Below are 14,817 nucleotides of genomic sequence, written 5' to 3' on the forward strand. Positions count from 1 at the left end.
CAACACCACAAACGATATAACCATACCAGTTGACCTTAGCTTAGTTATAAACTGGTTTCCACTTAGCAACTGTGATTTTCTCAAACAACACAACAGGCATTCACCTCCACCACAAGAAGCCTCCAATCTCTTCAAAAAATTGGGATCAAATCCTTTCTAGCATCGAATCTAGCTACTTCCCAAAATTCACCCTTTCCTGATTCAAAATACGTTGCTGATCCTGCAGGTTAGCCAACCGAGCATCTAACTCAACCATTCTAGTAGCCAAACCTGCCAAATGTTTGAGGTCTCAGGTCAAAAATCAGAACTGCTGTTCACATTTATCATCCAGGAGATTATATCTATTGCATAGTCAGGCATGACTTAAGCCTAATAATGACAACCACAATAACTGCTATTAACATCTCTGTTAGAATCCAAAAATTGACATGTCATTCAAAATACAGAAACTGCCAATGATTTTCGTTATAACAATGATGCTACTGTCGACACTCCAACCAATGATAACGTTGACAACAATGAACAGAAACAACAAACACAGAGAAAACTGCAGCCGAACAAAAGCAACCAAAACCTTCGCCATAGATTGATTCGAAATCTGATCCATTTAGTTTTTCAATACTAACTATCGACAAAAACACCAGCTATTGACAAGTAAGATATCCAACCTGGCAGTCAAATCTACAACAGCCACATCATCTTTAAGCCCCGCCTTCTTTAGAACAGCTAAAATTTCACTAACCAGCATTTTACTTTAACTGCCCACTGTATTAACAACTTACAAATATCCGTTTTATCAGTCATAAATATATTTAAGATACAATGCATGCTATTGAAAATTCTGCACAACTTCACAATAGCTTCTAGCCCATGGTGTATATCTCTGTTTATCATTATCTATCAACAAAATACTTCTCATTTTGACAACTGTAAATTCATCTCTTTGTAGCTACCTGACTCACTGTGCATTTATTTGCATCATCCTGACACACTGTGCACATCTGTTCAAAATAAATATCAACATAATTCGTTTAGCTCTTTGGATCTACCTGACTCACTGTGCATTTATTTACGTTATTCTGGCACACTGTGCACATCTGTTCAAAATGTTACAATATCAACATATTTCGTTTAACTCAATGTTATTTCATTATCCTTGACATACGAATCCTCAATTTTCAAATTAAGCTTCAAAACTACTCTCCGACGTCTCATTATCCACAACTGTTGCTTAAATGCTTAAATTTAACACCTCCAAGTCTTCAAAACTTTTCAACAGTTATTATAAATCTAGCAATCTATAAATCTAAATTACTTTTCTTCTCCTTGGCAGCAGTTGGACTGTTGATTGGAGTATTTGTAACAGGTTGAGAAAGGGTTGCAACAACAGTACCAACAGATTGACTTGCTTCAGTAGGATTATGATCATCACTATCACCAGTACTATCATTAGCTGCATATGATTTGCCACTACTGGTTGATTTAAGACTCTTCTTGCCAAGATCAGTAATAGTCTTCCCATATATAGAGATATCATATTCAAGCTCAAAGATAGCTTCATCAATCATTGTTTGCAAGTATTTAATCTGTAACATCATCAGCTCTCCTTTTACTTTCAACTCTCTTCTTCAGCTCTAGTACATCATGAGGAAACATATTCTGTTGCACAATAGACAGAATATCAGTAAATCCATAAACATCCATAAACTCCAGCAGCTCCTTACATTCCAAATATGTTGTCAATCCAGCACAGGCTTCCTTTGGAGTTTTGTGCAAGCACTCAGTTGTTAGCTTCAGGTACTTTTCATGATCACTAAATCTCCTTATAGTTGCCAGAGAATACAGGAACCTTGAACTTGATATCTACCTTCCTGGTGATACTCCAAGCTTCTTGACCGCATTATTGAGAGCTGTTTTAGCATCCTGTTTAGCTTCCTGTTTAGCTTCCTTTTTAGCATTCTGAACTTCAACAGACTTCACATCTAATCTATAAACAGATTCTACAGCAGCAATAGCATGTTTCACAATATTACTGACCCAATTACTAAACAATCATAAATAATGCTCCTTTAATATCGATAAAATTCAACATATAATCGGTCATGTACCATAGTGTATCCTGTACCAGCCTCCACTCTCTCTCCACCAACAATTCAACATATAATCGGTCAGAGCAAAGTGTATCATATACCAGCCTCCACTCTCTCTCACACCTTTTAACTATATCATAAAACAAAACAAATCACTCACCTACAAATAATACCAATATCAACACAAAACAATGGCCAAATTCAAAACTAGATTTCAGTCACCACCAACTACTTCTCTTGCGGCCGATCTAAAACAAAATACAATCATTTTAGATGCCAAAACTTATTTAATACATATTTTATTTTCACTCAACAAAATAAAATAATTTCTTTAACATGTATTAGTATATATAACATTAATCAAATGTATATCAATATTGAACATCATTAAAAATAAAATCTTAACAAACTAAAACTCACCAACAGGTAATACTGTATCTCAACCACCACAACTACTCCTCTTTTCGACCAATCTAAAACATAATACAATTATTTTGGATGCCATACTTAAATGTTATCACTTAACAAATAAAATTTCAACATGTCTTCTTAAAAATGTATTAAGAAATATAATATTAATCAAATGTTTGTCAATAATCGAGCAACATAAAAATAATTCTTAATACAATATATTAGTCTAATACAGTAAAAAATTTACCTAATTATTCTATGAAATATCCGAATAATAACTTATATCATCCACAACTATTTTTATGTATTAGAATCTTGAAAGTTGAAGCACAACTAACTATTTTTCTCTATACCTGAGAGCACTTTCTTGCGCAGCTCAACTTTTGCGCATACAACGCTTAACTCCTGCTCATCATTGCAGCTACCTCTCTGCACCACCCCATCTTGCGCATACCAACTCCGAGAGACAGTGCAAACTTTCCTTGCCAAATTTTTGCCCACCCCCCTTCTCCATGAAGAGAGACAGCTCCACACAAATATCTAATGCATTATAACAATTTTGCTTCATGAAATTCTAAGCTTCATAAATAATTTTGCTGAATCAACATCACTAAATCGCAATATATACTATTCTATATCGAGTGTCCTTAACAAAAAATTTAAGTTAAACAAAAACTTAAAAAAAAACTTATTTTGATTCATCCAAAATTTAGCAACACATAATGTTCCAATTTCAAGTTTGAGTGCAATTTGATTGACCACCCTGTGTTATTGATATATTTGTTTTTTCTATAATTAGATTCGGTCCGCCCATCCATACGACCGTTCGTCCTTTCGTCACTCTGTACGTCAATCCTTTTAGCTTTTTTCGTTAATTAATACATGTCAGCATTATCCTATCGCTTCCAAACTTTACATCTATCTACTTTTTGTATTTTGAACTTTACATGATGATTTCTTCAGCAAGTAGGTACAATTTAGAAAACGTAGCAACACTATAATCATTTCTATGACGTCCATACTTCCATTTGTAAACATGTTGATTTGACCACAAATTTCTATATGATCTAATTATCCGATTGTTTTGATGTATATTGATTCCTGGGACAACAAAGTACAATACTTATGATTACAATGTCAAGCATCCAATCACCCTTCAGACAACCAACACTCTGAGATGCACAACCTTTTTAACTGTGCATGGTATTGAATTGCGCCTGTTTTAGCCCAAGGCATTCCCTCACTCTAACTATTTACTTCTAACTATTTACTTCATTTACTTCAAGTATCTGACATAGTAGCAGTGAGAACCATTTTTAACGTCTGTGCATGGTAACGAATTTCACCGGTTTTGGCCAAAACATTCCCCCCACTCTAACTTTTACGTCACACATCTCACATAGTAGCAGTAGGAACCATTTTTAACTTTGTTAGTTATGACTCAGTGTCAGACCGAGATTTAAACCTATCACCTACCCAACGACAAGTAGATGTGCTACGTGTTAAGCGGTTTACAAGCGAAGCCACTCTATAAGCAAGTTCATAAAATGTAAGTAAAACATCAATCTGTATCAATCAGTTCTTTTTTAACAAATTTACTTACAATTTTACATCGACCCTTATACACTTATTTTCTCTGTTTTGACACTATACAAGTGTTGATGTTCGTTTGTCCTACCATTCAATGCTTCGCTTTTGTTAATGTTGTCTTCCTTGTTTTTTACAAAGAAATTTGCTTACAATTTTATTTAATTTTGACACTACACAAGTGTTGATGTCCATTTGTCCTGCCATTCCATTGCTTCGTTTTTACGGATGCTGTCATCTTTGTTTTTATACATCATATCCTCATTACAATAAAAATCATATATCATATAAATCATATATCAACATTTACTATACGAGTGTTAATGCTCCATTTTTATGAATATTAATATCCTTGGTTTATACATCATATTCGAAAACGTTTCAATTACAATAGAAGTCATATATAAGTCAAACTAAACTTGCAACATTTAACCACCAAGTCTAAACAACACATTTAGTATTAATCTATATTGCATCACCCATCATTGGATATAGATATACACAATAGACATCTCTTCCCTACACAATCCTATATATAATAGATCTATTGTCAAAACTTGCACAAAGTTTTATTTTCAACAAACATCCATAAATAATATATATCCATTGTACACACATCAACAAGTTTTCTCTTCTCTCCATACAAATATTTCCAATAACATTCATTTCCTACTATACAAATATTTCCGATAATTAATTCATATATATATAATATGTCCATTATACATTTCAATTCTGCACACATATCATAATTAATCCACATATAATATGTCCATTGTACAATCCAACTCTACACACATATCTCTCTCACTCTCTCTCTCACTCTCTCTCTCTCTCTCTCTCTATCTCACATCATAATCAAATACTGAATAACAATTTTTGCTTCATTAAAAATTTTTGCTGAGTTATGCATTCCAATCTTAAATCGCCATTTAATTGTTTAAAATAAATCTAGTTAAATCCACAAAAATTCCGCCCACCAATCAAATATCACATTCTACTGATCATGATGACAAGTATGTATCAATCCAAATCAACGTAAATTCAAAAACAAAACAAACAAAATTTCTGTTCTATCTATAATAGAAATTTCGTACTATGAATAATATATCACAGATCAAAGATCACATATCTATCTTCACGCAAGTACAATCGTTATTATTCATAGCACATTTTAACCATATTCAAAATATTTTGTTTCCATACATATAAACTTAAGAGTAGCTTTACTCTTATTTATACATAAACCGCAATATAATTGTTTTAAAATTAAATACTTAGAACCATAATAACTGACTCAACTTTTTAAAACAATTTACAGCCTTTCATCAAAATTCTAATACCTTTTAAAGTATCTAATTTCAAATTTTTATCCAATTTTCATAAAATCACGATATTAACATTTAATAAAATCAATTTTCTTCCATTAACAATTTTACAAAATTGTATTCCTATTTTCGTTGAAATTAATCCATCTTCAATTTTTTTATTATTCTTATCTCTGTTAGACACCACAATAGTCTGAAACAAAAATAAATATATCCAAATATCCAATTCCAGTGTAACAAAACAAAAAAAAATAAATGCATATATTTTGATTTTCATAATAACATAATCTCATAAACTCGTAAACTCAATAGTTAACAAAATGTTATATTTCCAGAATTCAAATAATTACCATAAATCAAATTATTTTCCATCACAAACTTTATAGAGTTGCTTCGTTTCTCTCCTTATTATTTAAACAATGTCAGCGCTTTCCAAATTATATGTTATAAATTCTAACCTTATGCATGGACACCACAATGGCAGATAAATTAACATTTATCCCACTAATTCGAATAATATCAGAGATCTACATTGATTAGCAATGGATACAACAATGGAAAATAAATTGACGTTCATTCCCAAAAAATCGAGTAAGATCAGTAATATACAGGGATATAACAATAGCAGATAAATTTTTGTTCCTTCTAGAAAAAGTTGCTCCACAAATAATCTATATGATTTGTAACATAACATCTCCGAGTTAGATCAGTAATATACATGGATATAACAATAGCAGATTAATTTTCGTTCATTATAGAAAAAGTTGCTCCACAAATAATTGATATGATTTGTATGTCAACATAACATCTGCGAGTTTTATTTCCTAAATAAAAATACTTCCAGAAGCACAACTTCTATACATTTTTATAAGCCGTCAAATCTATCAGATACAAAACTTATTCAATTATAGATATCTTAATTGCAAAACTACAAAAATCGATCGCCGCCACACCGCCGTCAAATCGCCGTAGTACATGTATATCCTGCTGATACAATCCAAAACTGTAGAGAAAATCCTTCTTCCCTGCAAATTGTAGAAAGAAATACTCGTTTAATCAATACACGTCTGTCCTGAATAAGCTATAGAAAGAAATACATGTCTAACAATACATGTCTAACAATATACGTCTGTCCTTGTTTACGATACATGTAATCCTTGCTTCCCTGCAAATTGTAGAAAGGAATAAACTGTAGAGAGAATACATTTTTAACAATTTTTAACAATACTCAACTGTCCTCGTCTCCCTGTAGAAACTATAAACTATAAACTATAAAAGGATATATTTTTAACAACACATGTCTAACCTTCTCTCCCTGCTGATACATGTCCAGGGCGGCACCTTTTCCCCTTTCATGGTGTCCTCCACCAACATAGTACATGTCCAGGGCGGCACATATCTTTCCCTGGACATTATGTTGGTGTCCTCCACCCACATGTTGACCTGCAATGTCCAGGGCGGCACCTTTTCCCCTTTCATGGTGTCCTCCACCAACATAGTACATGTCCAGGGCGGCACATATCTTTCCCTGGACATTATGTTGGTGTCCTCCACCCACATGTTGTCCTTCACTAGACAGGATGGTGTCGTGGTGTCCTTCAATGGACAGGATGGTAACATGGTGTTCTTAACCATCACATATCTCTCCTTCACCAGGGGTTCGACCTGGTTCACCATCTCTCCATCCTTCTTTTGGTCCACCATCTCTCCATCCTTCTCCTGGTCCAGGAATTCGACCTGGTCCAGCATCACATGTCTCTCCTCCATCAGAGGTTCGACCTGGTTCACCATCTCATATCTCTCCTCCTCCAGGGGTTCGACCTGGTTCACCATCTCTCCATTCTTCAAGCATAACTGGTCCAGGAATTCGACCTGGGCCAGCATCACATGTCTCTCCTCCTCCAGAGGTTCGACCTGGTTCACCATCTCCTTGACTGTTACCTGGTCCTCTCCACCTATACACTCTCCCCCCCCTAACCTGTTTGGCAACACCACCAAACTTTCTGGTTCAAGGAAACACAATTTTTCATTAGCAATTGGAGCTTTGAAATTGTCCATAGAAAGTGTTGGCAACACCACCAAACTTTCTTGTTCAAGGAAACAAAATTTTTCATTAGCAGTTCGAGCTTCGAAATCGTCCATACTGTTAGCTAATCCTGTAACCGCAGCACTGTTGGTATCAACATTATCCTGCTTCTCCAGCGGCGCTACATGCCCATACATGCCCATCCTAAGAGCATTAATCGCATTAACCATATACACATCCCTTTCTTCCTGAGACATCTTCCTCCACTCAGCAATGTCCATCCTGGCCACTGCAAATATGCCTGAACAAAACTAAAAAGAAAAGAAATAATACAATTAAAAGAAAATCTGAGCTATAGATTCGTACTACACTACTGCGCCAAAATGACGTGTAGCAATAGCAAGAATAAACAGCTAAATATTCTAATAAAGTGTATTAATTCAAGACAAGTTAAACATGCAATAATAATATTAAATATAATAGCAAGTATTCACTGTTAGGTTCGTGCCAAGTTGCAGAGCAAAGACTTGCTCCGAAACGGGTGACACAAGAACTGACTGCTAATATACAAAATACATATAATGCTCTCAAGACAGGAAGAAAGGGACTATACATCACAATGTTATGATGTCTAACTTTAAAATGGTGTAATTATAGTTATATTAAGCCTAGAAAAATGATAAACATACCTATAGAAGCGTTAAATAATTCTCTTTTTAATAATATAAATTTTTTTTAGAAACAAGAACAAGAACAATGCATAGCAGTGAAAAATATAAATTGATATTTTTTTTCCAAAATTCAATTCCCTCTGGTGATGTTATAAATAAAATACCAAAAGTCAAATTTAGGTGGTTGTTATATGAATACATAAAGCTTCTTTACAGCCAAAAAAATTGGGGAAAAAAATATCATTTATGGACCAACAACAAAAGTGGGTTTATCACAAAACCTCGATTTTTTAGTCAGCTGTTCCATAAAAAACCATAAAAGTCATTACCTGTATATTATAAAGCAATGCCAGGCAATTAAAATGAGGTATTAAGCACTTTCTAACTCCAAAAATTGATTCTTCTAGAGCAAAAATTAGTTTAGCATTTTTGGTGACTCAAATTTGATTTGTAGCCAGAGAAAAATATTAAAAAAACATACTTTTTTCTATCTAAGAGGCAAATTAACCCATTAGTGCCGAGCGCCACTTTTATGGGCCGATCGAGCTGTAAGTTTCAGGGAAGCTTTATAATGGTCAAAACGGAATTTGTATTTTTTTGTTTTGCTCTAGTGGCGTGCACAGGAAAGTTGCAAAAAAACCCGGTTCGGCTTGGCCATAAATACCAACCAGGCATTAACACCCGTTTTTGGTGCTTTCCCCCAGTTTTAAAACCCGGTTGACCTGTATAAACCTGGTTATTTTGACCAAAAATCGAAAAATGTAATTTTTGAACGCCAAAAGTGAGATGAACACTTTTTAGAACTTTGATACGATCCGTAATTGAAAACTACACAACCTCATGTAATCTAAAGAGCTACAAGTATAATACGAAGCGATTTATTTCAAATTTAGTGTTTCGGCTATAGGTGCCGCCGTTTTCGGGTAAAAAAACCCGTTGCTCGAAGTTTTAAAAGACACACACTACAAAAAAAGAACATATAAAATTTGGGTGTTACATATCAGAAAACGAGCATAAAACTATTGGGTGACACCTATAGAGATTACTAGGGTTATTAGGGTGGCTCAAACCCTTACTAATGACGTAAACTGTTATTTTATTGGTTGAAAAGTTAAAACCGGGTAATAAAAACCGAAACCGAGCCGGGTTTTAGAATTTTCGGGTATTTATGGCCAAGCCGAACCGGGTCATAATAGGGCGTAAAAAAACGATAAAAAAATCATATAAAAAATTTTAATTTGAATAAAACGAATTCACAAATAGATGTACATGTCAATAAACATTAGATTTCACAAAAAAAATCAGCGACTTTACTATAAAAACAAAAAAGTTAGAAGGGGTATTTGAATTTTCATGATTTTCAAATTTTGTTGAGCTATACCAGCAAACGGAAGTAAGCTAAACTGCCTGCTCCAGGGGGAAATGAAAGTCAGGGTAGTAGAGGGGGGATTCATTCTGAGAATGAGGCAATTATGAAGCCGGAAACCGGTTTTTTCTCCATTTTTCGGAACCGGGTTTTAGTGCCCGGTTCGGCACTAATGGGTTAATGGTATCAATATATTCGCAAATGCCTTATATACAGTTTAATACACTTTTAAGTTCATTATTTTTGGGCTTTGAGTGAACGTCTAATAAGATTGATTTTATCTCAATTATTGAAAAATGTGAGAAAAAGTTTTTAGTAAGTTGGAACATTTTACCACGTAGCTCCTATACATATATAGGGGGGTAATTTTTCTCTTGGGAGGGTGTTGGTACTCTCCCCTAAAATAGTTATAAACCTTCCTGGAATCTATGAGAAGCTACCCTATTAAGGAGAACTTGATCAGTTAGGCAGTTAGTGAGATCCTTTGGTACAAACATACATGCAAATAAACAAACAAACAGACAAACAAACAAATATCCTTTTACTTTGTTAAAAGTATAATTGTTTCAAATATAAAGATATGCTGTTGTTTTTAGATACTTTTACTAAGTGTGATGTTCTCAATTTATAATTAATTGTTTTTGTTGTTAGGTGGAACTGTGCAGAGAGAGCCAGAAAGTTACTGTCTCTTCAGAAGAAGGTATGGATGACAGTGGCCACATGTCTTGTGATATCTAGTATTGAATTTATTCAATACAAGAAGTTCAAGACATGCTGGATTAATTTCTTGTTTCTTGAAAAAATTGAGAACACCCCACAAGAACCAGTTGAAAACACTTCAGGTAAGTCAGGATAATAAGCTGCTTTTAATTAAAATCATCTGCATAGTTGGCCACAGAAACAAATTCCAGATTTTTTTCTGAAGACAATTTATTCATTGGTGGGGATGATGGGTTAAAGGTCTAGGAAAACATGGTCCTAACATTTCATTGCTACTATAGTATATAGCCATACTTACCTAACTTTACAAAGGTTGTTGATACTTTTTACCCCTCTGTTCTTTTTCTTTTTTCTTAAAATAAACCAAAAAAATAAGGACTTCCCAAGATCCCTTATTTCTTCAAATATAAACATTCATATAATATTCACTGCTTTGTTTAGATGAAAATGTTGGTGATACTACAAGCTGTAAAAATCTGAGAAGGTAAATATTTGTTTTAACGCACATTAACACTTTATATCACAACAATATTTAAAAGAGATTATTTTGTTTAAAAACTACCCACAGAGCACACAAAAAAACATTCTGTTTTTATAAGTTTAATTGAAGAAAACATAACAATACAAGCAGTTTGACCCAGATTATGTTGCAATTTGAACTAAGTTGAAGTTATTTGCGAACATATGTTATCATTATCAAAAATTATGTCTAAACTTTAAAGAATTATTTATTTTAGAATTCTTGTAAAAATAGCAGACATTGTTGCAGGTAATATTGAAATTGTTAACATCATAGAGAAAAATGCCTTGGTGATAATGGAAATAGTATTTTATTATAAATTTGTGCTGGCAATCAATAGTAATATTGTAGATTATATTGGCAGCTTTTGAAAAAGGGTTAGGTTGATATTCAACTCTAGTTATGTTTATGATAGGAAACTGGATGTAATATGGCACTAGATATTGTAATAGCTTTCCAGCCTGTAATTTTAGCATGCTTAAGAATAGCACATTTCTGGAATATTGCCGTTTTACTTTTTTTGGTATTCAACAAAATTTATCTTTAGGTCTTGTTCTTCTTGGTTTCATCATGACTGTGTTTATCCTGTCTCTAATAGCAGTGAACAAAGAAACTGGATTTGTCCAAGGAAACATGAATACAACAGAAATTACCAAATTAATTCAAAACATTGAAGCATCAATTGCCAGGTAATTATTTCAACATAAAACTTATATTACTATAATATTATTTTCTGCATTATTCACAATATTTGAGAAATTGTCAACAAAAAACTTATATTACTAGAGCTGCCAAAAAATTTTCTGTATAATTTCTGTTTAAAATATTTTTTTGTGTTTATTATTTGTCCATTTCATTTATATTTGATGTCTGATTTTAAAATTCTTATAATCATAGCTTTCTCTAAAATATTTAATTTTATGTTTCACCTTTTTGCTGTGTAAAAGATGATTTTACAGCAATACTTTGAAATAAGAGATCTCAAAAAGTATTAGAGCGAGAAAAATGTTAGAGACCTTGTTAGAAAGCTCCAATATATGTCAATTCAACTGTAATGTGAACGAATTTGCATGAAGAACATGAAAGACAAAATAACACAATAAAGGTGGTTAGGTGAAAGTACTCTAGAAATAAAAGTAAAATTTGATCACCAATAGTAATTTAAAAATTTTCTACTATGGGAAGGTACTAATTCAATTTAGGGAAAGCATGTTCTGAACTCACCATAAGGTCCCAGTACATCCTGCATGTGTAAACCATTTCCACATTTTTTTTCTAATCTAACAAGCCTTTGGGTGGGGTGTGTATAGTAAAGTATAAAAATATAGGCAAATCTTATTTTTATAATATTAAGAAGGCTCCATTTTTAATGTAAAATTAAGGTGTATATAGTGCAATATATCAAAAAAATGTTTTATTTTGCATATTTGTCATACTTTAAATTGCTTGAATTAAATCAATTTCAGTGGCGTTCGAAGCACTTTGTCTAGGGGGGGGCATTTTGAAGATTTTGTAAAATTTTGCCCCCCCCTAAATCAAAGTGCCCCACCCTGCAATGACCGAATGGAAGGGAGCTAGAAAGCATCGTCAAAAAAATAGTACAGAAGATAAATTAACCTATTTATTACACTAGTCCCCAATATTTCATATAAAATTTTCTTGTTTGTTGGCTCCAGGGGCGTCCAAGCTTTTTTTTGGGGGGGGTATAAAATTTTTAAGGGGGGGTAATTCGTTTTTTGGGGGGGGGGGTAAAATTTTTTTTACTCCCCCCAAAATTTTTACCCTGGGGGTAAAATTTGCTTGGGGGGAGGGGTAATTACCCCCCCTGAAATCTGTTGGCAGGGGTAAATTAAGTTTACCGCCCCCCCCCCAAAAAAAATTTACCCTGGGGCGAAGCCCGCAAAAAATTTTTTTATTAGAGATTTTTTTATTTTGGGGGGGGGGTGTAAGTACCCCCTTCTAAATGGTTTGGGGTGCCTACAGCACCCCCAGGGTAGAAGTAAATTTTAAATGGGGGGGTAATTGCCCCATTACCCCCCCCCCCCTTGGACGTCTATGGTTGGCTCAACAACTTTGGGGACTTTAATGGAATTTTGATTGGTTGGTTAATTAAGTCGAGTTTCCATACATTTCATCCACTAATTGTAATCTATATAAGGGGTAATTTTGTGTATCATCATTGGGGATGTACAAAATTTCTTTGGTATACAAAATAAAATTCTTCCTATAACCTGGTTTGTTATGTTCAGTGAAAAAAGATTATAACCTAATTTCTACACTAATTTAAAAACTTGGTAAGGTTAAATGAATAGTATCTGTCTGTTTGGCGCGAAGCGCCAAAATTTATTTTTTGGAGTATTTCTTTATCTTTTTTTGGAAACTGGGATAGTTTTGCTTTTTGTAGGGTAGGGGGCAAAAAGGGGCATTTTTGTTGACCAGGGGGGGGCAAAATGGGGCATTTTTTAACATTTAGGGGGAGGGCAGGGGGGGCGGTTGCTAGGGGGGGGGGCAGGGGGGGGTGGCGTTTTGGTCACTAGGGGGGGGGGGGCGATTGCCTTAGATGCCCCCTTCGGTTCGCACGCCACTGCTCAATTTTTGATTATAAAAAAATATATTTGTCCCTCATTTATATTCCCAAGATATATAATCTATTATTAAATTTAACCATCATAAACACATATGCGCCCCACACCAAGAGCTATTGAGAGATCTACAATCCCCCATTTTTTTCACAGAAAATAACCAAGTTTTGGGTTTCAGATGTTTTTCTTTGAACATATCTTAAAGGAAGCCTGCAAGAAATACCACGCCTTAACTGCTGAAAGACTCCCACAAGTAGAACCAATTCACAAACTTTGAAGCCTTCAGCTTCAATAAAAAAAATATGAGCATTTCAAAATGATATTTTTATTTACATGAAAATTATGAAAGATTTCCATTGCTAATAACAGAAATTTTAATAGAACACATCACATTTTATAGTAAAAATCTCTATAAAAAAATTTGGTTTGTAAGTGTTAAAATCATAGCAAAAACAAATTAAACTAATTTAAGCTAAACTGTGATTAGTTGTTAGGCTAATTCAGCCTTCTGATTGGCTGGAAATACTACATTACTTTCTGTACAATGCAAGTTAAAGTGATTTAAAAAAAATAATTTTTATTGCAAAAATTTAAGCAGTTACAGGTAACCTAACTTTCTGACAAAAATAAGATTATAATTATATTTCTAGGCAATGAAATTAAATTTTGAAATTTACATCATAATTAATGGAAATCTTACTAAATTTTCATGTAGCTAAAAATGTCATTTATAAATGTCTAAAACTTTTTTTTTAATTTTGAAGCTAAAGGCTTCAAATTTGGGGTATTGGGTCTACATGTGGCAGTCAATTATTATTTAAATTGGTGTATTTCTTGTAGGCTTCCTTTAACTTTTAAAAGTTTAGGTTAACGTCAGTAAAACTTATATAACATATAACTTACTACATTAAAAAATTTATTATTTAGAAATGACAGTGTATGTAATCTTTTGGAAAACAAACCAGAGTCTCTAGGAAAGTATTCTTACTTACAGCAAAAAAATATTATGTTATCAGAATGTTTCATTTGGAAACTATTCCCTGATATAAATTAAAATAGAAATATACCACACAAAATGTTTGCATCCTTTAAAAGATTTTATGAGGCAAAATTAAAAATTATTTAATGGATTTTTTGCCATATCATTTATAGTTTATTGTAATTTATATTATATTTATGGTGAAAACTACAAGGTGTTTTAAATAAAACCCTGCATTTTCCGGTTTTGGGAAACAACCAGTAGGAGTATGAAAAAAATGATTATACAGGGTGCGCCACATATAACCAGACTTTTTCTAAATTGCAATCAAATGAACATAAAATCGTCAATTTTAAAGATTTTATTAAATTTTAAAAACTGGGAAGCAAAATAGGTATATGATTATTAGATCATTGAATAAAATCCCCTACCCGCCTCCTCAACTGCCGGCAGGCCCAGGTCAAAATTTACCTGTCCAAGCTGACAAAGTTGTCCTTGATAGTGGCAATGAGGGAGGTCTTTGTGGCATGGGCACGT

At 33.3% G+C, this 14,817-nt stretch overlaps 1 protein-coding gene across 1 annotated transcript in view; it reads left to right on the top strand.

Annotated features, from left to right (window-relative positions):
• Nucleotides 1-14,817, top strand: part of LOC145307010 (uncharacterized) — an 81,602-nt gene that overhangs the window by 53,998 nt on the left and 12,787 nt on the right. The window contains exons 14-18 of the mRNA XM_080149349.1: nucleotides 10,131-10,321; nucleotides 10,641-10,683; nucleotides 10,937-10,968; nucleotides 11,267-11,408; nucleotides 14,229-14,279. Coding sequence (XP_080005475.1) covers nucleotides 10,131-10,321; nucleotides 10,641-10,683; nucleotides 10,937-10,968; nucleotides 11,267-11,408; nucleotides 14,229-14,279 — 459 coding nt within the window. The remainder of the gene's footprint in view (nucleotides 1-10,130; nucleotides 10,322-10,640; nucleotides 10,684-10,936; nucleotides 10,969-11,266; nucleotides 11,409-14,228; nucleotides 14,280-14,817) is intronic.

Source organism: Acartia tonsa, chromosome 15 (genome assembly GCF_053477335.1).
Source record: "Acartia tonsa isolate MP-2025a chromosome 15, ASM5347733v1, whole genome shotgun sequence".
NCBI lineage: Eukaryota > Metazoa > Arthropoda > Copepoda > Calanoida > Acartiidae > Acartia > Acartia tonsa.